At 45.1% G+C, this 24,974-nt stretch overlaps 1 protein-coding gene across 5 annotated transcripts in view; it reads right to left on the bottom strand.

Moving 5' to 3' along the window:
- Positions 1–24,974, bottom strand: part of GRM7 (glutamate metabotropic receptor 7) — a 303,342-nt gene that overhangs the window by 128,375 nt on the left and 149,993 nt on the right. For 4 of the 5 annotated variants that reach the window (XR_012837077.1, XM_075762511.1, XM_075762509.1 and 1 more), the window contains exons 3-4: positions 16,005–16,146; positions 14,985–15,139 (exon numbers count right to left, since the gene is read on the bottom strand). The exons of the other annotated variant lie outside the window; for it this stretch is intronic. Coding sequence is in view for 3 of the 4 variants with exons in the window: in XM_075762511.1 (XP_075618626.1) it covers positions 14,985–15,139; positions 16,005–16,146 (297 nt within the window). In the remaining variant the exon portion in view is untranslated. The remainder of the gene's footprint in view (positions 1–14,984; positions 15,140–16,004; positions 16,147–24,974) is intronic. 5 annotated transcript variants of the gene reach the window in all.

Raw genomic sequence — 24,974 nt, 5'->3', positions numbered from 1 at the left:
GAGATGCGCTCCCAGCTAACCTGGCTTTGTTTCTTCCTAGCTTTCATCTCATAAATCTGCCGGCTCTCCAGGAGAAAAAAAAAAAAAAAAACCATAAAAAACCCCAAACTGACAAAACTAGGCTATTGCGCTACTTAATTTCTGCCTTAAGTAATCACTTATGGCAGCTGGAAAGCCTCCAGAGCCGTTTCCAGCCGCAAACAACGCCCACTGACGATGCCCATCGCCACCCCTGCGCGGAAGGGCCAGCAGCCGCACAAACCTCCTGCTCGGAAGCAGCCACACCACGATGCCGCGTCCCTGGACCCCAACGCCTCAGCCGTGCGATACTGCCGATACTAACACACAAAAATACCTTCGACATCTTTCTCTGCACAGCACCCCAACCGCTGTCCTGCCGTCCTTGACTCCTGCACGCAGCAGCGGGCTGTAACCGCCACAGAACCGCAGCCGCTACAAGCCAAGGGACGGAGCCAGAGATGAAACAGGCGCTTTCCATGCGATAGATCTTTAGCAGCAAAGCCTAACGCAGCAGCCTCAGCACCCCGACATCGGAGAACAGAAGGGAAGTCAATAACTTCCAGATGTCGTTAGCAACTCTTTCCATTAGATCATAAAATATTTTTCTTTGGAAATTTATGCTATTTGAAGTGGTAATTAAACTGAGAAACACAGAAACTTGAAAACAAAGATTAAAAGTATTTCCTCATTACAAGGGTAATTGAAGGCTACTTTGAATAGGCTAACACCTACAAGTACCCCAGGAAAGAAATTAGGCAGAGAAAGAGAAATAAAAGTTTAGTTTCACTTCAGAAATACCTGTGGGAGCTTACTGCGACGCGAGCACTCGTGTACACGCCGTGCTGGAAGAAAGTCAAGACCCTCGTCTCCTCGGGTAGAGGAGCAAAGGTGCTGGTACTGCTCCTCCTCGCGGGAACGCGCTGAAGCCTAAGCACTGCACGGGGCTAGCGGGGCCGAGCTCTGGCAGGGGTGGAACTGGATGGGCTCTAAGGTCCCTTCCAACCCCAACCAGTCTGGGATTCTCTGATTATCAGTGTAATGGCAAACCACTGACTCTAATTAGGCTTAATCATTAATCACAAGCAATGACACCATTCTCTTTTCAGTAGTAATAACCAATTTGAGGCCACTCGCTTCATACTTCATTCTGACAAATTCTAACAATTACTTTTCGGAAGGTGAGATACATCAGGACCGCGCACAACGAGCTACTGCTGAACCACCGGCAGAGCTGAGAGAGCAGTGTGACACGTTTTTCTTTTTCTTTTTTTTTTTGGGCCCTGTGTTTTTATATATTGCATTAGTAGGAACCTTTAGTTTGCCTGGTTCTTGTTTAGCTTGTATGATTAATCACGTTATTAACTGTGTCCTAACTTAGTTAAGAGGGAGGAAAGACAACAAGTGCGAAAAGCTTTGGCTGACTGCAGCTGAAGCCAGGCGTGTACGGGAGCTCTCGGCGCCCTTGGCTGTGCACTGCAGGAATTGTAAAGAGAGAAGAACGGCTTCTGACTTCACAAAGCAGCTGCTGCTGCAGGGGAACGGCAGCGGGGCTGGACACACAGCGCCTGGGCTTGGGCTGCACCAACAGCCCCTGCTCCCCCAGACCCCATCATCCAACAGAAAATGGAAGTTTTCTAGCAGGGAAAATGCCAATTAATTTGCCCCACCTCCCAGCACGCGCAGTGCTCAGCGTCCCCGGCAAGCCTTGCTCCCCGAGGGCAGCAGCGCAACGCTGTGCCGCTGCGGAGAGATGCTCCAGAGCGCACGGCCCACCTTGCAGTAAAGCCGGCGGTCCTTCATCAGCGCTGCCGGAGGAGTCGACAGAGCTGCTCCTTGCTGGAGCTGGAGGCAGCATCAGGCAGGAGGGTGGCAGGGAGCAGCAGAAGCAGAGGGTGAATAGAAATCGGCTGAAAGCTCCGTGGAGGGGATTAGTGACCACTGACGGCTCAGCCACTGAGCTTGTGCTTTCTCTTTCTTCATCTTTTTCTTTCCTTCCCCTAGTTTTAACAGTGGTTTGAAAGTGGTCAGAGGGATGGTGACAGCCTACACCAGAATCTCTCCATCCCGTCCCATCTCATAGTAAGGGGGGGTTTCCCATGACCCTGTCAGCCCCAGAGCAGCAGGCGGAGGCAAACTGGAGTGCACTGGTTGCGTTACAGCGACCACAGGAACACACGTGAATCACTGAATTAGCTTCCAGATGGACTACGGCATGTAACTGAAACAAAGACTGAACTGCACTTTCAGGACATGTTTCCTTAAGCTGCACAGAGGGTATCTTCACTGGCGAACCCAGAGTTCTTCACCATCCTACAATTGCATTTTAACTAGGAGACAAAAGGTTTGTGTTTATCTGCCCTTACCAGGAGATCAAGATCACTGATCTATTGACTCCTGCTTCACTTTACTAAAAAGCTAGCATATGTGATTACATTGAGGATTTTTTTCTAAATTATTTTCCATTTCCTTTGGTCGTTACAGTGTTGTCACGCAGTCAGTCAACAAAATGAAAACACATTCCCGAAGCAGATTTGCAAACCCAGCATGAGTGAAGTGGGCACTTTAGCATTCATCGTATCATCTTTAAGGAAATGATCTGTATTATTATGTGTATTATTTCCTAAATTATTACTTTCAAAAGCCTATAAGCATTCAAGCATTAACAATGCAAACTAAAAGGAAAAAAACCCAACAACCCACCCAACAAGAAAACCCTTTGAAATCTCTGTCCACTTCCTAAAATTAGCACATTTATTTTTGTGTCTGACCCTGTCTCACCCAGCGGAGCTCAGCCTGGTTTGAAACACACAGCTCACGTGTGCTGGTGTGCACGGAGCCCCAGCAGCCCGCAGAGATCCTTCCCGGGATGCGCCAGGTCCCCACAGCGAGAACTACGACAGTTAATCAATAGCTACTCATGCAGGAAAACACAGGCACTAATAAACGCGTATTTTTAACGTATAATGGAAGCATATGAATCTGCTACTTGCAAACAGGGATGCCATACTTGCATTGTACTCTAATGAAAGCCTCAAACATTTTTATTCTTGCTTTGCTTGAGAGATTGTGAAGTAGTATTTGTTTTATGGCTTGCTAATAAAGAAAAAGAATAAGTCATAGAGGATTTCAGAGACTAATTTTAACTGGTCTATAGAAAGAATCTTTTTAGGTTGTAGCAACAGAGTCAGAAATACCAAAAGAAAAAAAATATCTTTTGAGAACTCAGGAACCTTTGCCTTCACTACCTTTCAAAGACAGAGAAAAACTGACTCCCAAAGAGAAAGAGAAATATTAAACAAGTTAATACTTATTACCATTTGTAAAGCATAATGGAAAAGCTGATAAGATAAAGAAACATTGAGATGTATGAATTTAAACAAAGCAGAGTGGAAGTAATGGGTTACTGTAAATATATTAGACTCAAAGTTATCTTGGTAGAGGATAGATGAATGAATCACACATGGGATTTAATAGACGTTTCTGATATCAGATGTGCAGCAGAGAGCAGTGCTGAACATACCCACTTGCCCCTCATCCTCCAGGCAGCGGGGCGGGGAAGGGCACGAACAGCACGGACAGGTTGACTGAAACGAGACCCAGGAGTAACACAGCCGGGCTGCTGGATGCCGCGAGGTGGAACGCATCTCCGCTCCTCTCTGCTACCACGCGGGAACCTGCCTGGCGTCATGACCCACACGAACGCCACAGGAAGGTGCGCGCAGGGTGGCTGCCGACGACACGATGCTCCGGGAGGAGCAGGAGGTGAGGGACTTTCCATCTTGGCTTCTGCCTCTCCCTCCAAGGATGCTCCTCCAATGGGTTACGCTGCTATTTACTTAGCAGATGGCAGGGGGATCTTGTTTCTTTCATTTTAATTTCTAATGTATTAATGCTATTTTAATTTCTTGTTGCAAAAAATAACCCTCGTAGAAAAGACTGATGACTGAACCTTTTATTTCTTCCATCACCTTATGGCACAAGCAGATTGTATTTCTATTCTGTGTTTTGCTGCCCCCAATTTCAGTGTCTAAAGTTTCCCAAGTTAAAACACTGTAATTATTGTAAGGGAAAATGGTCACCTAGTATCCAGGGACCTAATCCCCAAGTCCTTACTCAGAGCTCTTTCTTGAGCCCAAATCCGTCACAAACGTGAACAAACATTAGGAGAGACCATGGTCCTTCTGCTCAAATACGTGTCATTCTTCATTGCCTATTGTGTACCATCTATGGGTAGTCCACCAGGCACTGGACTGGAAATGCTACTTACTGTATTAAACTCTTTTTACTTTGCCAAAGCAGTATATCAGAGATGGAAAATTATCTGTTCCATTAGGAACAATCTGTGGCATTTCTAAAACTAGATATTTGGGTCTATTCATGGCTCCTTCCCCCTATTTATTTCAGAAAGCTCCTGCAATTTCTTTTTTACGTGAAAAAACACATTTTATAAACACATGTAATGGCAAACCCAATACTCTGCCAACATACTTCCTGTGAATTAGAAAAATGTGTTAACCTCTCAATTTATAGTATACGAAATGTCAGGAGAGATTCAGCTCTCACACGAAGAGGAGAGGAGAGCTCTTCCCCTCCCTCCCCGTCCCCAGAGCAGCAGCACCAGATCTGGGGCAGCCGTAGGGTATGATGCTTCAGAAGGACTAGGGGAACACCTCACCACCCATCCCTCCTAATTCCCTTCTCCCGCTCCTTTCTTTCGGCAATGAAACCGCTCCTGCTCCCAGCTCGGTACCGTAACATCCTCTCGGCTCTCTGCATCGGCTGGGTTGAGTCGAGGCAAACACAACGCGAGCGCTGTGCTTGGCGTGGTGTCGGTGCCAGTACTGCTCCGAAGGAGTGGGAGAAGGTGGTAAAATCTTTTCTTGACTTCTGTTTCTATGCCTAAACAGAATGCCAAACTAAAACATTATTTGGTTATAATTCTCCATGAGCCCGCCCTGCTTCAGCAGCCCAGAAGGGGCTCGCTCATGCGGGGGCCAGTGAGGTCCCCACAGCTTCATCACTCCACCGATCCTGGAAATCCTGCCAATTTTACTAGCAAACAGAAAATGAATTCCTATCAACAAATGAGGCTTGAAACTCTGCACAGAAGCAAAGACTAACAGCACTAGAAAGCACAAGGATTTCCTAATCTGGGGGGCTTGTAAAGGAAACAGGCGTTTGCCATCTTCATGTGCTCGCTGTGCGCCATCCACGTGTTGCTGAGCACCCCTCGCAGGGATGGAAAGTTTGGTTGCCAGCCTAAGCTGCCCTTGGCTCTGCTACCTCGCAACGATGCTGGAAAGCAGCATATGGCTGGCTGCTGCGTGGAGGAGGAAACGCTCCCCCGTGAAGCCGCTCTGATCACAGATACCCGTTAACGCCCTCTGCGCAGAGCAAACCTGCAGAGGAAGGCTTGGAGGTGCCTCCTGATCACGTGCAGATCTGGAGCTGGCACACAAAGATAGCAGGCTTTCTAAAAATAAAATGCTTTCTTTCTGGGTGGAAATACTCTGCCCAAATGTGCCCAACAGGCAGCTCAGACAACTTCAGTGTTCGATCACTGAGAGGAAAATTGTTCTTCAGAAGATGCAATTCAGGATATTTCAAAACAAAGACCACTGATGATATATCTGAACAGTGATCAATAGCTAAATATTATTCTGTGAATTACCTCTTCTTACAGCATCAACCATTCTAGTTTGTGCGTGCGCGCATGTACACGTCTCTCTCAAAACAACCACCCACACAACCTCCAGTGTCCTGAAATAACAGTTAAATATGAACATCAAAGAGAAAATACCAACAGAAGCCCTGGGAGCAATACTCAAAATACAGAAATATCGAGACATGCACGTATACCCACGGAATGAATAACAGCGGGCTCAGATCAGAGAAGCACCTCGACTTCGAGCAAGCCAGGGCTGTTGTAGGTTGGGTGAGCACTTTATTTCATTTCAAGGGGCCAAAGAGAAAGCTCCTTAAGTCTTTCTTTTACAATGGTTCTTTATGGTCCAATTAGAGCTTTCTACCTAATTGCTTTGCTAGGAAGCAGCAAGGCCATTTGGAAAGGTACTGGTTCAAAGCCCATTAGTGATAAAATGCCTCGTTAATGCTGTCGTGGTTATGAGCTGTGCCTTGCGCTGAGCAGGGGCAGGTAACTCTAATACTCTAGAAAGATCGCACCTTCAAAGTGTCAGAAATCCCAGAAGAGCTCCAAGAACTGAACACCACAAACCAGCCAGATGTGTAACTTCAGCGAAATATTACACTGAAATGACGTGGAAGCTTACATTTTGAGTTGCAAAAGTATGTGTTTTTTTGAAAGCGTTGCCTCACGGGAGCTCAGGTTTGGAGCACTACGGGGCATTTCCTTCGAGTCTGCGGCAGCACAAAGCTTACGGCTGGGACTGTATTTCTCAGTGACTAACACTTACAGGGAATCTTAAACAAAAGAAAAAAAAACCCGAAAGCTTCAATGCCTTCATTTAAAAGAAAACTATAAAAATAACATTCAATTGAAACTTTATAAAAATTGTGTTTCTTAACTTCTCTATATCCGCATATTAAACAATAATGCCACCCTTAAGCTACTGGCTCTCTGAACTTACTAAACCTCTCCGCAAAGCCGTTTAAATTCAAGCACTGCATTGCCACTGCAACACCACAGCGAACGTACGCTGTCTGCCTCCCGTCAGGGAACAGAGCCCGTTTGCCTGCATCTGCAGCCGCACCGCATCTGTCCATGTCAGGAGGCTGGGCACCACCGCGCAGCCGCATTTAAGCCAACATTTAATTGCAGCACACTTTACGTCATGAAGCTTCAAACTGGCAGCGCACGGAAGAGCGTCCAAGACAAGCGAGGCGCGATGCCTGCCTCACTAAGCATCCCAGCCGAAGGACGCTCACTTGGGCAGCGTCCAGTCCAGCCCGTACGTCTGTCCGGCCGTCTGTCCTCGCACGCGGCACACTCCTGTGGCATGAGCCCGTACGTACACAGGCAAGAGGCAATGAGAGGAGGAATCGAAGCTAATCTTAACTCCCAGAGTGACTTTCAACAGGCGGGAATCAATATGCAATAGACTTCTCAAGGCTGCGAGTGTGTCTTGGATTCCCAAGTAACCATGGTATTAATTTAAATTCAATTAACGGCTTCGTCAGCATTGGGAAAGGTACCTTCCCAACAAGTTTGCAGGTAGAATGACTTCAAACACTGCGTGATTGATACAGAAGGTAAATTCTTCCTCTACCTGCACTTGGCCAGCTAACGGGTTTTCCATAAGGAATATGAAGTGCCATTTGGAAGCATCTTTTCAGCAAGATGTACTGGATGAGATAACAAACCTATCTTAGCAGATGATACATTTCTGTATTGACTCACTTAATAACATAAGCACACAACATCCTTAGCATTTTAATTTCAAAGCCGGTAAAGACCATTTACTCATGGGGGAAAAATGCAAATAAACCTTTATATATATTGTCCTTCGTGCAAACTTTACTCGTAAGAGATAAGCGTCCAATCCAGAGCCGCTCTCTCAAACTACTGACCCAAAACAGCCGCGAAGGATATCCTGATTGCTGTTGGTTGCAATGACACTAATTAAAACCCCAGAAGCTGGAGACAAACATGCTTGTGTGCCCCCTCCCAGGCACCGGAGCCCGCTGCTGGCAGCGCAGGGATGGGGAGACTGCGGAGCCGGCCCCACTGCCCTCAAGCAGCCGACCTGGAGGTGCCAAGGGAGAAGGAATCCACTGATGCCGGAGCCTTTCAAGCCGTACAGAAAGTAAAACAGGTCAGATGGGTGGTGGCAAGGAGATGGGAGGAAAATTCAGGGGAGGTAACGGGAAGAATGAGTAAATTTGGGAGCAACGGTCCATGCTACTTCTCGTTCATCTTTTCCCTTGTGAGGGGTGTCCCCTCTGGCTTTTGGCATCCCCGGGCTCTGCTATGGCGAGGCTGCAACGATCCCTGGCCCCGGCAGCTCCGCAGCCTGGGCTGAACCAACCCCCCCGCCAGATCTTTCCATCTCACTCTCTTAAAAGCACACGCTCTCGCCCCAGGGACACAGGGGAAAAGCTGGCGAACAACAGAGCACTGTAAAAGATTCTGAAGCAGGCTGCAAACAAAAAAGAATCCAAACCCGATTATTTTACAAATATTATTATGAGATATAAGGCTGTTCTGTGCAGGGAGGAGGTGGGTAAGTGCTGCACAAAGCACATCTTTCCCAGAAAAACATCCTGGGGTAAAAGCAGCCATAGCGAGACACAAAACAGCATGCCGGTATTTATTAATGTTGGATGAAATTCAATACTGTCTCTAACACAGAGGAAAATGAACCCTGAGCTCCTTTGCTTTGCTGGACTGGGGATGTGAAGGTAAAATATTTGAGAGCCACTAAATAGTGAGATATAATTTCATTCTAATTTTTTCTTAAATTGCTATTCTTTCATTGTTTTTTTATGGGTTTAATACTGCCCAAACAAAAAAGAAGCAAATCAGCTCTTGTTGGAAATAAAAACAAAACATTAAAACCACAATTCACCATCTATTTGGAAGACGAACAACTGAAAAATTCAAGGACAGTTATGTTGGTTTACAGCACTTGCAACGCTTCTGTTTTTTTTTTAAATAGCTATGCACTTCCCTGTGCTGGATTTGAGCCATCCTTCAACCTCATAGCGGAGAGCTTCACGAGATTGCAAACCTCGGCCACAGCCACAGCTTGCTGGAATTGCATCATTAATCTTAAATATAGTTGAATCCCACTGTTTAGTTGCATCAAATTCTGATCTCAGACCATAAAGAATATTTTTTTTCATCATTGGCAAAGCATTTCATCAGACTTTCAAAATAATTAGCATCATTTTTATATATATATATATTAGCCTCTGTATTTCTCTCACAGCCATTCCTCTCCTTGGTTTCATTTCACTGTGAGCTCTTGTCCATGACAACACATCACATATAAGTAAGAAAGATAAGTAAAAATATTTTGAAAGAAAGAAAGTTAGAGGAAGAACCAGATATCTGAAAGTGCTAAGTCAGTAGCATGGATACTAATGACACGAGCCACAGTATAACAGCCCAATTCGAAAATTTTCACACTGAAAAGAGGCATAGGAACAACAGAAAGCAAGAGGTAAGTAGATAGTTGTTCATCTTCTTTACAGTTGAGGTTAAGAGGAAAATAATTTCTAAGATATCCCTGAACAGAGAGACATTTTTAATTCAAGGAAATTATATATATTTATTTTTGAAACTTTGTAAGAGCTACTGGAGGCATTTGGACTCCTTAAAAATACAGCTATGATTTTCAGAAATTACTTATCTCTGTCTTATCTCTAGGTCTTTTGAATGATTCATATTTCCTAAAAGAAGGTGTCCAATATTTTCTACAGATCCTGCGAACCTCAGTGTATCAGAGAGGGCAGATTACAAAAGAGCATCCAGAATTACTACTGTCTCTTGAAAATACTAGTTTTCACTACTTCATACGTGGAGCTTAACAAGATACTAACAGGTATTAACCAGGGCTTGCCAGGTATTAGTTCTTCCTGTGCTGAGCCTGGAGGGAAGCCCAGGGCTACCACCTTGGCTGCAACGCCTGGGCAAGCTCCGAGCACCTCACCCAGGTCTGCACGGGACCGATGGCGAAAGGATAAATCTTGGAGTTGCATGACAGGAATGTTTTTGCAGAAATAAAGCTGCTTATTTCCTCATTTCAGTGGTGACACTGCATTTGACAAAAATATATTGCTGGGCTGCCATGCAGAGAGTTGTGGCCACCTTTTGAAGGTCCAGCCAACATCCTGAATGTTACTGTTCTACCTACCACACACACTCTCTGCTGCCACGCTCCTGAAGGAGCTTGATGAGCCTTTTTAAATCTGAACAGATACTACAGACTGATATAAGCAAATTTAAAATTTGAACTGTAGCTATGGCTTAGACTAGAAGAAAAAACGGGAAAGGAAAAAACAAAAAGGGGAAAGAGGCTTATTCTGCCAAGACCATCTGCCTGACCCTATTCCTTGGACTTGAATAACTTCTGGACAGGCACTGTCTAACAGCTTTCTGTATTGAATTCAGCAAGCGAGGCACAAACCTGCTCCAAACAGATCAGGCTTTTCCATCTCTCAGGCCACAGACATCTTCTTATCACTGGCAGAAAGATCTGCTTTTCCTCCAGGAAAGAATTTAGGAACTCCTGACTTTGAATCTGCCTGCTAGGGAGAACTTTAATTGATGTCTGGACCAGTAGTGTTATCATCTTTAATCAGAGGGTCATCCAGGTAACTGCTATATACATCCGTATGGTGTAATAAAAGAGAGCTGCCCCAGTCAGTTAAAACATATAATTAGCTTTGGGTAGGGTAGTGAAAACAAGGAGGAGAAAATGTTCTAAAGTTTATTAAACCTACTGAAACATGAAGAGGTAAAGTGGCAGTGGAATGCTTAAAGGTCAGTTCGTGATTAAAAAGATTAGTGTGGAAGAAGTTAATTTCCATCTACAAAGAAATAGGGTTGCAGTTCATCCCAGCCATCATCTGGGGAAGCTGCAGCTGGAATGATGGTCCAAGCCAGGAGAATCCAGGGGGTGTTTCCATGCTTTGTTTCTTGCTGGCTTGGATGATCTACAAAGCTTCTGGGACTTCAAATGAAAAATGCGACAAATGAAACACTTTCCCTTAGACTATCACTGCCTACGGAAAAGACAACCACGTACAGTAATTTGCTAGTCTGGAGGCAAGTAGCTCAGCTGAACTGCAAGAACAAAACACTTGTTTTTTGAAGTCTCGACCTTTCTTTTCATTTTCCACTGTGTTTCCATTTTCCCTCTGGCACTTGAAATTTTGGGAACTTGTTATACTTGCCTTAACATCTCCCACTTTTACCACGACCCTGATCACATCATTACTCCATAATAGCCTGCTTTTGCTTGCCCGAAATCCTCCTGTAGCTCCCACTTGCTCCTTTTCATGGCTAATCCCGTGATTAGCCAGGCACTCTCTCTGTTCTTCAACACCGAAGTGACACAGGAATCTCCCCCCTGTGCAAAGTTTATCCTTCTGTTCAGGTGAATGAAGAAGAAGAAGGGTTTCTGGGGAACAAAGCAGCGGTAGGTAAAATCCGACCAAATACGTTTTGGAGAAGAAAGACTTTCTGCAGGTTTTTTTCTGTTGTGTTGCTGTTTTAATGAATGTCAAATGCATGCAGAGCCACAGATGTTCATCATTTCTGTATTATTGTAAAATGAATATAATAGTAATAATGATACTACATCCCATTAAAACTTTAATTAGAAAATACATCTTTTGTCTGTTGTTTAAACTGTTTAATTTTTCTCATCTTCCAGCACTAACACTCATTCTGTGGTTAATTACACCTCTTCACAAAAATGTTACAAGAATATTCTCTGAGTAAAAGACTACCAAAATAAGGCATAGGTCTGCAAACCCTCACACCCACAGGTACCTGCAGTTCTGCAAGGCAACACCCTGTGCTTGTTCCCCTGAGCATACGCTGAGCTTCAGGACTGGGCTGAAGTTTTAGTCATCTTCTGCGGGCATGAGGACTCACCATCACAACCTTGTTTTGGAAGAGTTCAAAGCAACGATAAGCAGAATACCATACTCTGCTGCCACAGTTGTTCTAAAAACAAATACATTCTGCTCTTTTTCCCCGAAAACCTTGCAAAGCCTTTCAACGTCGTTGATACCTGGTTAAGTTGGCTATGGAGCTTGTTTTAAACACAAGTTTTCACGAAGTCATTACTATTTAAGTGTGCACTTCATCTGGCTCCCTGTCTACTGCAATTATGCAAATAAGATGCAACCTTATCCTTTCAGTATAATCACATCAAACACAATGGGGCTATATTAAGACTGACTTCAGATGAATGAATTCAGTTCATGTAATGATCTCCTAAATCAACCCATGGGACTATGGCAAAGAAAAGTTTGTCCCAAGAGTGACATCAAGTATCAAGACAAATCACTGCGTGTCTGGGGTCTGATTCTACAGGAGACTGAGCGCTTCAGACTCTCGGTGGGGTCTCTGGGGGCTGCCGGGATACCCACCGTTACTAAAACCAGGACCTTCCCATGCCATGTGTGTAGGTAGGTGCAAATGCACCAACACACCTGCATTTCACGTCTGTGTTTTGAATTGAAGAGTCATGGCTGGGGGAGAAGCATTATTTGAAAAATATCTTTTTCTGTATAATGACTTTTTCAGTTCAGGACTTATGTGACCAATAGCTTTACAGATGACAAAAATCTGATAATCCAAAGGCTACCATATACACTTGAGTGTGCAGGCACATTAATTTTCAGTGCAATATAAATCTCCTGGCTTTTTAGCCTAACATTTTTCCCTGAAGCGTGAGAAGAGGCTAGCAGCATCACGTATTTCAGGTTAAGGTATGGGCGCTGCAGAGCTCTCTGTTGCCAGTGAAGTTTGCTAGGAATCTTTTTCTAACGCATTACAAATACTATTTAACACAGCGATAAAAGGAAAGAAAAAAATGAAGATGCTCTTGAGGAGTGAAATAATTATTCATCCCTGCTAAAGAATTCCTCACCAAACCCAGCGGGAATTAAGCTGTTGCCTTGACCCGGGGCCCGTGAGCCGCAGGCGGCAGCACGCCGCACACCACTGCACAGAAAGGCGACTGCTAGGCTGGGAGACTGCTCAAGACATGGTCCTTCAGGGCAAATCGAGTTCCATCCTGCTAATTTAGTTTGTTTCCATCGATTTATAGGGAAAATCAAGGCTTCTTATTTCATTTATTTTATGTATTCATCAAAAGAAATGCATTACTAAATTTTAGGAAGCAGATGTTCATTGCTGGATGATAAAAGAACAACATTAAAATGTCTCTTTCCAGTTCTCTTGGATTCATAGCCAAATGAAATTACTACAACAACAGAAAGAAAAACAAAACAACATCCAGCAGTCTAAATGCAAGAAAGGCAGACAATCCATACAGATAACGGCCTCACTAAGCAAAGAAATGCTAATACCTAAGGATTTCTTATTTCTGTAAGTAACAGATTTCACTGGATGTTTCTCTTAGCGGATGAAACAGAAGAGGAATCATTCTGAAAGGGGAAATGTTGAGTTCTGGAAAACCGCTTCAGGAGAATGGGAATTCGCTCCGTGTTCTTAACCACCCCTTTACCCTTCCTCCTGACAGCTCTAAGCAGATGGCAGATACAGATGGCGATTAGGGATGGATGAACGGGGCTGACAAAGGTAAGGACCAGCCTGAACCTTTCCGAGCGGTCACAGAGCAGCCAGGAGCCGTTGGGTACTGAGTGCAGCTGCTGTGCCGGGACCCTTCCCCTGCCTCGGCGTTCATACAAGTACTTCCATACCTACCCCTGGCTGAGGGGTTTGCCCTTTCCGGAAAGTAACATGCAACTCACGGACTCGAAATCCGTGCCTGCTGTACGGCACCTGCTCTTGAAGAATGAACACAATTATCTATCTAGGCAAAACGTAACGTAAGCATCACAAACAAGTCATCACACAATCTACATGGCTGCGAGCGCCAAATGCAGCTAGCCAACTTTTAGGCAATATATTCAGTGAATAAGAAGGTATTTGCGGGCTCAAAGAATTTTTTTTTTTTTTTTCAGATACACTAAATACACTGGTATTTGTTATTTAACCTACTTCCTACACCTGAACGGTTCCACTCTGTGGTTGTCACTTATTGTGTCCCAAAGCAAACCTCAAGTTTCCCATTTTGTCCAATGTGGTTAATGTGTAATATAGAAAGAAAATATTTTAAAACAAATAAACTTGGAAAGTTTTTATTTCTGTGTACTGTTGGCAGACTTTTTGTTTCTGTGTCAGAAACCCTCAGGGATGAATACAGAGAGTATGAAAAGATTATTAAAATATCCTGGTTTTCAGAAACAAAACACTTCATTGTCTATCAACTTTACGTATTTATGGAGAAGTAACATATGAAAATGCCTCCAGGGTTTAAAGAACATAAAAAGATGAAGCATATTATATACCTGAGAAGAATAACTAACGACACAGTAAAAATGAATGTAAATATGTGGTTTTCCAGTGAGTGAAGACATCAGAACCTATTTTAATGTGGGCAACATGTTCGAGGACTCTTTGGAGCCCCTGCCCGACACAATGCCACGTCCCAGCTGAACAGTGGGTTTTATCTTTACTCAGCACCTCTCGTGTAAAGAACATTTCTGTTCATATCATAGAGAACACGGACTCTGATCGGTGAGTTTGGTTTGCCCAGAGGAAGCCATTTGGCTAGTTAAGCATCCATACAGAGAAAAGGGATAACAATTGAGGAAAGATCAGAGAACAAACACTTCAGAAGGCACAGAAATGTGTTATGTGAAAAAAATGTCTCATAATTTTTATATACACATGTATATGTACAAGTACATGTATTTGTGAAGCACACAAGCAATATGTATAAATAAATATAGTGCTTGATCTGAATGAAATCAAACTTAAGCTAAGTTTCAATGGAAACTGCTGACTTTTTAAAATGAATTTTTACTTCTTCAGTAAAAAACTTATCCACCGCTTCAGAGATGATACGTAAATTGCAAAAGATTTTCTCTTCCTACATACATGATATGTTAAGATCATTTTGGTTTACTTTAAGTGATAAAGGCCCTGTCGTATCACCACAGCTGAATCTAAGCTCTGAGATCGCGCCTTTAATAAAGAACTGCTGGTAGCTTCTCAGCTGTGGAAGTAACGTACCCTTTTCAGACGAGGAGTACAGACATTTAGGAAAATTTCAGGAGATGAAGACTTACTCAATGTACTTCATACTCTTTGTATCATACCTTGTCTGTACACGTTTATTCACGAAACACATATGAGAAAACATTACGGGCGATGGGTTTTGTACCCCCAGCGTTTCAGGAAGCAGGAGAGAGAGTCAGGAGAAGAGAGCTCTTACCCTCGATGGTCGCTCGCTTGGGCAGGATGGTGATGGCTCCCTCGGCGACATCCTCCTGCTGAAGTAAGGGGCTCACCTTGGAGCCCCACGTGTCCGAGCCCACCCATAGGAAATGACCGACTTGATCCGCCCTCTTAGCCGCAGCAAGGATTTGCCTGCGGAAAAGAACATTTTGTTCACAAATTAATTTCATTTAAGCATGTAATCACTCGGGAAAAACGGTGTGTTGCAGCTGCAGAACGAACAGCAATAGCATATTCCTGGAACCAACAGAGCGACACACCGTGCAGCGCAGGTTGGGGCTCTCTCAGTGCACCCCATGTCCTCAGACTGAAACCCTGATTCCAGTAAAACTCACCGTTTTGCCATTGACTGTACTGAAACGTTACCCTAACTTCTTTGCGTCTCGTTTTGTAGAGCTGAGCCTCTCAGCCATTGGCAATGCCATCAAAATTTTAAGCTAATTTAAAGTTCTGGAGAGACAATACAGAACTCAGGCAAGCGAGAGATGAGAGTCACACTTTTAAAATATTCTTTATATTATTTTACGAGCAAGTTGGACGTGGTTAAACCTAGTGCACTTTACGTGGCTGAACCGCACGCGTCCGAGCCATTTCATCGCTAGTAACCATCATTTGCCATAAAATAGACTCTGAACTACTGAACAATACACAGCAGCATGAGCTTGGAGAGAGCGGTGTCTCCCTACTGCCTCTTTGAGAGGTAAGGTCAGCTCTGCCATCCAACGGGTGAGTAACCCCGTGCCAGGAAAAGCTTTCAGGGCTTGATCAACATCCCCGTTTCCCTGCTACTGTGCTGCACGCTCCGGGGCACCACGCGAGCCAGGACGGCCACAGCCGCACCTCCCCGCCTGCCGCTGCCCTCCGCGGTGTACCCTCCACACCCCCACACTGCTCTGACCAACAGACACTGCCACTTCGTTACTCCTGGTCTTATCTGCTTTCTCTTTTCCACATAGCTATCAAGCACAAACGAATTAATTCCCTCAGTCATCCTTACTTTATGTCCTCATCATTGGCAAAAATGACGATGGCCCTGGCATTGGGAGTTTCTAGGAGCTGCTTGATAATTTTATCAAAGTCGATGGTCTTGTCCTTGCGATCCTGGGGGATTTTCAGGGACTGAGCAATGCAGAGCCCACCTGTCAGAGAGAGGAAAAAGAAGAAAAGGATTCTGTCACTGGAGAGCCCAGGAAAGGCAGCAGGAAATACACAGGGCTGGAAGGGGAGCCTGGGAGGAAGGGAAGCTCCCTGATCGGATCGCTGCCCTTACGGAGCACTTAATCTTCACATCAAGCTTCCCGAGGGATTCGTGCAGTTAGAGTTTTGCCCAGAGCCCTCACTGCGATACACATGGTCTGTGTGCCTGGGTCACAGATTAAACAGATGGGCAAACCCAATATCATAGAAAAGCAAAATAAACAAATAAACCAGTCAGTAGAGGGATTAAAAAAAAACAACAACAAATAAACAACAACCTGAACAAGCTTAAACTGATTTAAAAACCCCAAACCCAACAACAACAGGCTGAAAGGCGAGTGATGTTGACAAGAGCTGAGATTCTTTTTAATTTTGCAAGTGAAGGATATTGAGAGAAAAGGCTTCCACTGAAACAACTTATCTGGAATAGGAAAAGCAAAGGAGTTGAGATATCAGCAAAGCAAAGATTGTTCAAGAAACTGCTTACTAATTCAAATATGCCTCACCAAATGGGATGGAGCTGCCCAAGCAATTGAGGTCTCAAGATAAAGTACGTGGCTGTGAACTGAACTTCTCATAAATACACAGGCAACATCATTGAAAAAAGTAGTATCAACATAGCAATAGCGATAAATACATCCGTACCAGACAATACTGAGTTTTAGCACGGTTTACATATTACAATTATTTAGCTTGTTTTAGGGAGATAAAGAAAAAAGAAAACAACAAAAAAAAATATCCCATCTCCAGTGACATTCTGCTTGTCATTGTTGGCAGATGAAACCACACTTTTGCCTTCATTATTTTGTTTCCCAGTGATAAACACTTTCATCTTTTATGGCATCTTAGATACCAACTTCCTCAGTATATTGCGCAGTGTGTTAATTAATAAAGTATCAGAGATGCATAATAAGAAACAGCAGTGGGGATGAGTTAATTAAAAGACAGCAGGACAAAGGAGATATTCACAGATATGCGTTAAAATACAGATTTAAAAGTACCGTTAAATGAGGTAATAGAGAAGGTGTGCTCAGGGAAAGAAGACAGAGGAGGAGGTTTATCCACCGTCAGCGCACGCTGCCTGCGCTCTGCCAGAGGATAACATCATCATCCGGAACCAGGCAAAGCAGAGGCACAAACACCCGGAGGAAAACCACCCAACAGTCGGAAAGACCCAGCGCATGGGCTTAAAATTGCAAAACGTGGCTCTTCTGCAGATCTCTGAGCACTTTCCAAAGTAGGTCAGGACCACTTTTCCTTATGTTAGACGTAGAGAAGCTGCGACGCAGAGGTTGCCTGCAGTCAAGCCAGGTGTGTTGGTACTAGCTGATCCAAAAACTCCGGGGGGGGAAAAAGATTGGGTTTGGCGGGAAGAAATAAAATGGTGAAAAGGAAAGGCTGAGAAAGAATAAAACAAAATAATAACCCCCAAGTTTTTCTCTGACTCACACAGAGTGTTTCATTGTGTTTTACAGTTATTACAACCTGAAATTATTGCAACCTGAATTTTTTCTATGCAAGAAAACAATACTGATTTTTAAACGTCAACTTCATTTTTAAATGAGGAAAGTCACATCGCTAGCACGTTCAAAAAGCTTAAACATTTCTTAAACGCTCTTTCTTTTTACTTTCCCCAGTCAAAACAAGACAGAATCAACTCAAATCCACGAGCAGCGTTATCCGGCTGAAAAGCCCCGTTCGGCACAGATGACGTGCCGGCTAAAAGCCCCCCCTCCCTCCCTAGCCCCCCAGCTCTGGTTTTGAGCCCGAGCCTCCTGCTCCACAGCCGGGCCAGGGCATCTCCCAAGCGCAGGGTGCCCGCAGGCAGCTGGAGAGGGGGAGGAAGCAATCCGGGTGTCTCTCTTGAGGAAAAAAATCTCTCCATCCAGGCATCATGCCTGAGTTGATTTTAAAGTTATTAGCTGCTCGCGGAAAGTGCCCTTGCCCTCCCCGCACTCCATCACGCCCAGCCAAGCTACTTCAAATCTCCCACGAGAGACTCCGATGTCTCTTGTTAAATAAGGATGTGGCAGCTTTGGAGAATTCATCGAGAGAAAAGAAAAAAAAAAATCCCAGGCCGACCCACAGAGTGGTACAAAGCTCCGAGATTTGTCACTTGAAAATGTATGCGTTCCCTCCGCGGTGCCCTGCCAAGAGGCTCCCCCTTTGACACCGAGGACAGGAGAGGATATATTTTATAGTGTCGAGACCAAAGGCCTTTCGCATGCCGGATGGCGCCATTATTTAGACACCTCTGAAGCTGCTGCAAAAACCCTTTGCAATCCTTCATAGCTCTCCGCTGCTTTCATTCAGAAAAAGCTGGCTCTCCCACGAGAGGATTGGAAATACAGCCCCAGAGAGCAGACACCGGCGGACGGGCACGCAGAGCAGCGTTCCCCAGCACCAGTAAATAACTTTAAGAGCCTTTTAGATCAGGACAGAAGAATGCCTCCAGGTGCTCACCCCCAGATACCGCGGCTCCACCGTAGGGGAGGGACCGCAGGAACAGGAGCGGAAGGGTCTCAGACCTGGCACCCACGGCAGAAAGACTTCTGTAGTTGAGTCTATCTACATTAAAGAATCCCCGTATCCAGGGGAAAAAAAAAAGAAAAATAAACACCCTAGATCAGGTGATATGTTGTTGTTGTAAAACTATTATTAAAAAAAAAAATCAGTATTTAATATTAAGTAATTGTGACTTCCATGATTTAAGTGCTTGAAAAAAAAGGCTAAACTCGTTGGGAAGGCTGCTAGCTCAGCAACCCACCCTGACAGTAATTACACCTATTGTGTGGGTCACGCAATCTCTATTGCCTGGATGGAGAAGCCAAAAATCTTATTATAGTCGATAATGATTACAGCTGAACTGAGCATCTTTGGACAGAGAGACAGCTGTGGCCAGGCTCTCAATAGTGAGGGAAAAAAGCCTCTAATGCAATGTACAGCTTCGAAGTATGTAATTTCCACGGGTTTTTTAAAGAAAAGAGGACCCAGGGTGGAGAAAGGAAACAGTTTGACCTTTGGGAGGGCAGACTTCAGCTCCTTTTTGTGATACAGCTCTCGGTTTCTCCCACTGGCAAAGGGAAGCGACAGAGCCCTTTTTTACCACGCCGATTCAGCGGGCAGACGCTGCATTTACCCCGAGCTAGATGGAGAGCTGCTCCTACGGCCGGGATGGTGGAAGAGCTTTCCCAAACGGAGCAGATGATGCAACACCCTGATAACCTTTGTGCCATCTCGGGCACGAAGGGATTATGGATAAATGGTAAACAGCAATTACCGATAAAAGGTAAACATCAATGATTACACCCTGACTAGACTATTTTATCGACGGTATGGTAGCGAGGATACTTTCCATGTAAGAGCAGCAGGAGAGACCGGCATTACCAAGCACTCTCTGAAGCAACACTAGGAACAGAAACAGCTCGAGCCATACGAGGCAGATCAAGGGCAAAGAAAAAAGGCAGAGAAGTAAGATGCAAAAGGACCGAGACCCAGATAGTACAATTCAGACATGTTGATGGATATTCTGATTTTTAACTGCTAGTGTCTTTTCCAGGAAAGCGACACTATTACAAATTGACTAATATATGCTCCCAGTCACCAAAATGGGTCAATGTGTATTATTTTCTTATTTGCTTTGTTTTGCTCAAGTCCACACCAGGCAGCATTTGACATCAGAGTACGAACTCTTGCTGTAGCAGCAGGGTGATCCATCCCAGCCGCCCGACTGTACTCGTCACATTAGCTTCTGTTTACATCCAAGCTTAGGACCTTGAATAAAAGTGTTTCCATCTCTGCGGAGGACCTCATGGCAGGCAGAGGCACGCAGCATTTCTCATTCTCTAGCAGTAATAGATACCCGAGGAATTGGGTGTATATTGTCCAAAAGGCACATATAGAATAAGTTTAACTTGCATATTCTCATCCTGCATTCTTATTGCTATAGGAAACATGTGCGCAGTTATTTAAACTGTCAGGTTAATTCACAGTGCTCCCGAGGTAAAAACCTCCAAGGGAATTAAGCTGTAAAAATGTGAAAGTTGCAAATTAAAGATTTTGTCATAGGATTTCTGCAGTAATACATCACCCTTGACGGACTGGAGAAGTGGCAAACGCTCTAACTAGCTACAAACTGCTCCAGCAACTAACAGCAGTCCTGGACCCGAACGCACGCTGCACCCTGCGACCGAGCCGGGGCTGCTCCGCACATCGCCCGCAGGCTGCGCGGCACCGGGAGCCTCCCAGCTGCCCCGGGACGGGTCCCACCAGCAGCACCACACTTAAACCAGCTGGCTACGGAGCGGTCCCGTTGTTTGCTGTGGTTATTTCTGCCCGGTGAGCAAAGAGAGCAGGTAACTGCCTGAGGTTCTGCAACCAAGTGCAAAGGCCATTATGAAGATAATGGATATTGGTGATGAATAAAAGAGATGTGAACTGCAGTGTGTATGTAAGACACATCATTCAAGCCATCCTGCAAGGAAATGCTTAACTCTAACGATGGGATTTTAGAAATTCACAGGAATCAGTATATGAAAGGTGGTCACCACGATGACGAAGAGGCAGTCAGTTTCCTACCACTCTACCCTTGAAACGATATCCCTTCTCTTCTAGGCTATGTATAGAAGTCTAACATTGGCATCTTTTTCATCCTTCCCCGCTGCCAGCAAATGTTTTTGTAAGAACATCAAATCTGGGACGGAAAACCAGGAGCAGACCTGGTGGGTTCAGCCTTTCCAGATGCGCCTTTGTCCAACAAGCAAGCCGTGAAAACGCACAATAATCTATGAAAAGGATAAGACAACAAGGCAAACCATTTCCTCAAACAATAACTTGAAAATTATTTGGTTTTACAGCATCTAGTTTTCCCAGTGGATTGTGCCACTTTGGCAAACTGACCCGATTGTTTGGGATTGTTCCCGGCATTAAAATTCCCCACGCCGCGAGCCACTGGCAGCACCCTGAGAAAACACAGAAATGCTAACGTTTCGAATTAACAGCACCTCCAGATTTTTTCTTGCGAACAAAGAAAATGCAAAGTGAAGTTGGGTCCTTTCTCCCTGGCTGGTGAAAAAACAATTTTTCCCCCAAATTTTATTTCTAGTAGAAAAGCCCTCTGAACTTCGTTAGGTCACTGACAATACTCATTGTAGCAGAGTTTCTGTCTCAAGAAACCTCATTTCTAGTTAATCTCTGCACAAAAAGAACCTTCTTCAGTTTCACTTTGGCCCCTGCTTTCTCACATGCTCCTGCAGAAGTTTTAAGTGATGCTGGAGATGGAGGAAATTTATCTAAGGTGTTGCTCAGGATGATGGCAATTAAGGATGTACAAATATATGATTTTTTTGTTTAGCTGCCAGACTGAAAAAGAAAATTTATAGATTTTGTTGCTGTTGTTGCTAGATCTTCAGTTTTTCTCATTAAAATAAAAAGTCATATAATTAATTTTACCTAAAACAACAATCTCCATTTAATCTGAACTGGAAACAGTCATTAGGGACCTGTAGACAGAAACAAATGAGGAGCTACACAGGAGATCCCAGTGTCCCCACCCACCCACCCAACGATTAAAACGGTCATCCAAAAACGCGCGTTTCCTCCTTTCCCAGAGAGGTGATGAACTGGTACCTCGGAGTTCCGAGTGTCCTGACCCAGCCATCGCCCGCTGATACCCCACGGGGGGCACGGTCCCTGCGCCCGTCCGCAGAGCTGCACCATCCCCAGCGGGAACAGGGGACGGTCCTGACGTTCAGCCAAAGACCAGCGTCGCACCCGCGGTGAGACCCACCGGGCACAGAGGCGAGTTGCTCTCAGGTGCAACAGGGACCCAGCTCTCCCGCACCGGCGCGGCCGTCCCCGAGCTCTTGAGAGCAGCGGGACGAGATGCTCCTCGTGTTCCTCCCCCACTCTCCCCAGCCAAAGCTGCAGACCGAATTGAGTCTCAGGTTACAAATAGATTTAGGAAGCATGAAATCACATTTGCCCCTGAAATTAGTATTCACCAGAAATTTTTTATCCTTCTTTCCAGACAATTACTATGCAATTAGGAACAGAAAGAAACAGTACTGAAGCTCAGAGAAGGAAAGAGCTGTGAGGGTGATCAGGAAAACCCCAGATGAGCAGGTTAGCGGAGGGAGATGAAAAGGACTAGTTGTGCAACAAGTGGGATAAGACAACATCCGTTTCTTGGTTTCCTGCTTTTACTTTTAGCAAAATGGCTTACAGGAAGGATCCAGTTTCTTCAACTACTGCCAGGAACAAGGGACCAGACCCGTTCTTTCCCTGCCTGCACAGGGCGCCAGCTTTCTTCTTTTTCCCCTTTCCCACAGAATACGTATGTAAGACTCTGCTTCGCAAGCATCCTCAAAAAATACTTTGCTATGAAAACTTTTATAGGGACATTCAAGAAAGTTGGTTTTGAACTCTGGTAATATAAAAGACATTTTGTGAGTACCAAAAAAGCAGAAAAAGGAAGAAAATAAAATAACAAAAATGGTAATTTTTACAAAAGATGAAAAAAATGAAAAGTTTCCTATCTTCCGGCTCTGGAATCGTATGGCACGTTCCCGTTAGGAAAGCGGGGATGGGAAGTGCGGGCACCAAGCCCGGCCCCGCTGCGGGCGCAGCAGCAGACCCCAAGTACCACGCTGTGCTGCCTGCTCGGGTGCCCTGCGAAGGTGCTGGAGCCACCACTCTGTGCTCACGGGTAAACAACCGCTCTTCCAAGGCTCACTGTCAAAGCGCTTCTTAAATGCCCATTTTACTTTTTCCCTTTTGCGTTTCATTTTCTCACTCCCCACGCTAGGAAAGAGGGCTGGATCCGTTCATCACGGGAAGGAAAAAGCCAAGCTGGTGGCAGGGCACCCTGCGCAGGGCACACGAGTGAGAGCCCCATGTGCCCCTCTCCTGGGCTGCCTTCGGGACCCACAACGGCATCTCTGTTTTCCAGGGTTCCTGGAAAATGGATGAAAACAAAATGGAGAAGTCAAAACTCTGGTGAAGAAATCGTGGCTTCAGCCTCCTGATGGATCCTATGTTGTGAAATAACCAACGTGCTCATCTTGCTGTGATAAAAGGTCTGGTGCTGTACAGACACAGCATCGAGCCCATCCATTTGCTGCGGAGCGGGTCCCAACAGCACGAGCACTGTAAAAGATTATTATCATATGACTTTTTTTTTCACGGGAATCCCACTCATATGTCATAGACGTGGGATAGAGATCGGGCCACATCACGTAATGCTCCAGTTCCCAGGCAGCTCGAGGACAGGCGGGCGAATTGAGCCATCTGGGCGGCAGCAGTTGCAAAGCACACAGGAACTTGGAAGAAGACAGAGAGTCTTAAAAATATCATAGCTGCCTTCCTCTTGCCTGCTGACAGATTCTATGCCGTGCCTCTGAAAGGCAAAACCTCAGGAGAATTCCCTGTGCAAGTTCAAGCAGTCATGCATTAAATTGTTCGGGGCATTAAACACCTAACTCTGGTATTTAAGGGTAATGGATGTATCTAGTAATCAAAGTGTTGCTTCAGTATCCATGGATACCCATGATTATGTGGTATTTTGATTCTGGTACAACACTAAGTACATTATTCTGCTTCCCTGAAATTCTCCAAGAGCTATTTTTCTTATCACCACTTAATTGGATTATCAGGTAGCAAAAGAGACAATTGAACACTTTTTCAGATGATTTATCTACAGAGATACTCTTTTGGGGGAATCACTTTTAGCAATACTGAAAACATCACTTCAGAAAGTTACGTTTGCTGTTGCTAATTATTAGAAGGAACTCTCAATTAATTTGATTAATATGTTACTTTAAAATTAGCAGCTGCCGAAAGCTGCCTCCTGGATGTTTATTACGGTTACGGGAACAACACACAAAGCAAGGGGCTCGTATGGCTTCCTTCTGAAAGAAAGGAGCTGGCTGCTTTTAAAGACTTTCCGTGCCCCCCCCGGATTTCCCACACTCCCAAGGCTGCTGGCAGGGCCATTACGAGGTCTGACATTTGTTCCGTTTTGTACCGCAGAAAACCTGAGCCTGCAGCCACTGCGACCCCGGCTCGGCTGGGGAACGCCTCTGGATTCTCCTCCATTCTGCTCCTCTTCCTCCTGCCCCACTGGAGGGCAGCCCGTCCCCGATGCCCTGCTGCAGAGAGGTGGCATGGCATGACATGGCACGACATGGCACAGCTCGGCATGGCTTGACATGACACGGCACAGCTTGGCATGGTTTGACCAGCTTGGCATGGTTTGACATGGCTTGACATGGCATGGCACAGCTCAGCATGGTTTGACATGGCTTGACACGGCACGGCTCGGCATGGCTTGACATGACATGGCACAGCTCAGCACGGCTTGGCATGGCACAGCTCGCATTGGCTACTCCTCTACTGGCAGGGATTTGAAGAGCTTTCTCACTGCGCACCAGAACAGAAACACTCTAAAATTGGGATTTTATGGAAGGTAATTGCAAAGGGCAGGAAAAGGTCAATTTAAGTATAGATTATTCCTGGATTTTTTAATCTAAACAACAAAAATATCAGCTCCTCAAGCGCTGAGGAGTTCAGATAGCCCTGAAAGACACCGCCGCGGTCCCCCGGTGCCCCTGCCAAGGGACACGGGATGCTCAGCCAAGCCCTGCACTGACAGCTCTGCCAAACGAATCCAATGAGCAGCAACCCCCACGTTTCACAAGGGGAAATAAATCAAACAGTGTGACATCAGTTTGGGACAGACCAAAGGAGAGGAATTAATTGGGGAAGAAACAAA

Source organism: Balearica regulorum, chromosome 10 (assembly GCF_011004875.1).
Source record: "Balearica regulorum gibbericeps isolate bBalReg1 chromosome 10, bBalReg1.pri, whole genome shotgun sequence".
NCBI classification, from domain to species: domain Eukaryota; kingdom Metazoa; phylum Chordata; class Aves; order Gruiformes; family Gruidae; genus Balearica; species Balearica regulorum.
Note: the sequence above shows the minus strand (reverse complement) of the source record. Positions and strands in the feature narration are given on the sequence as shown.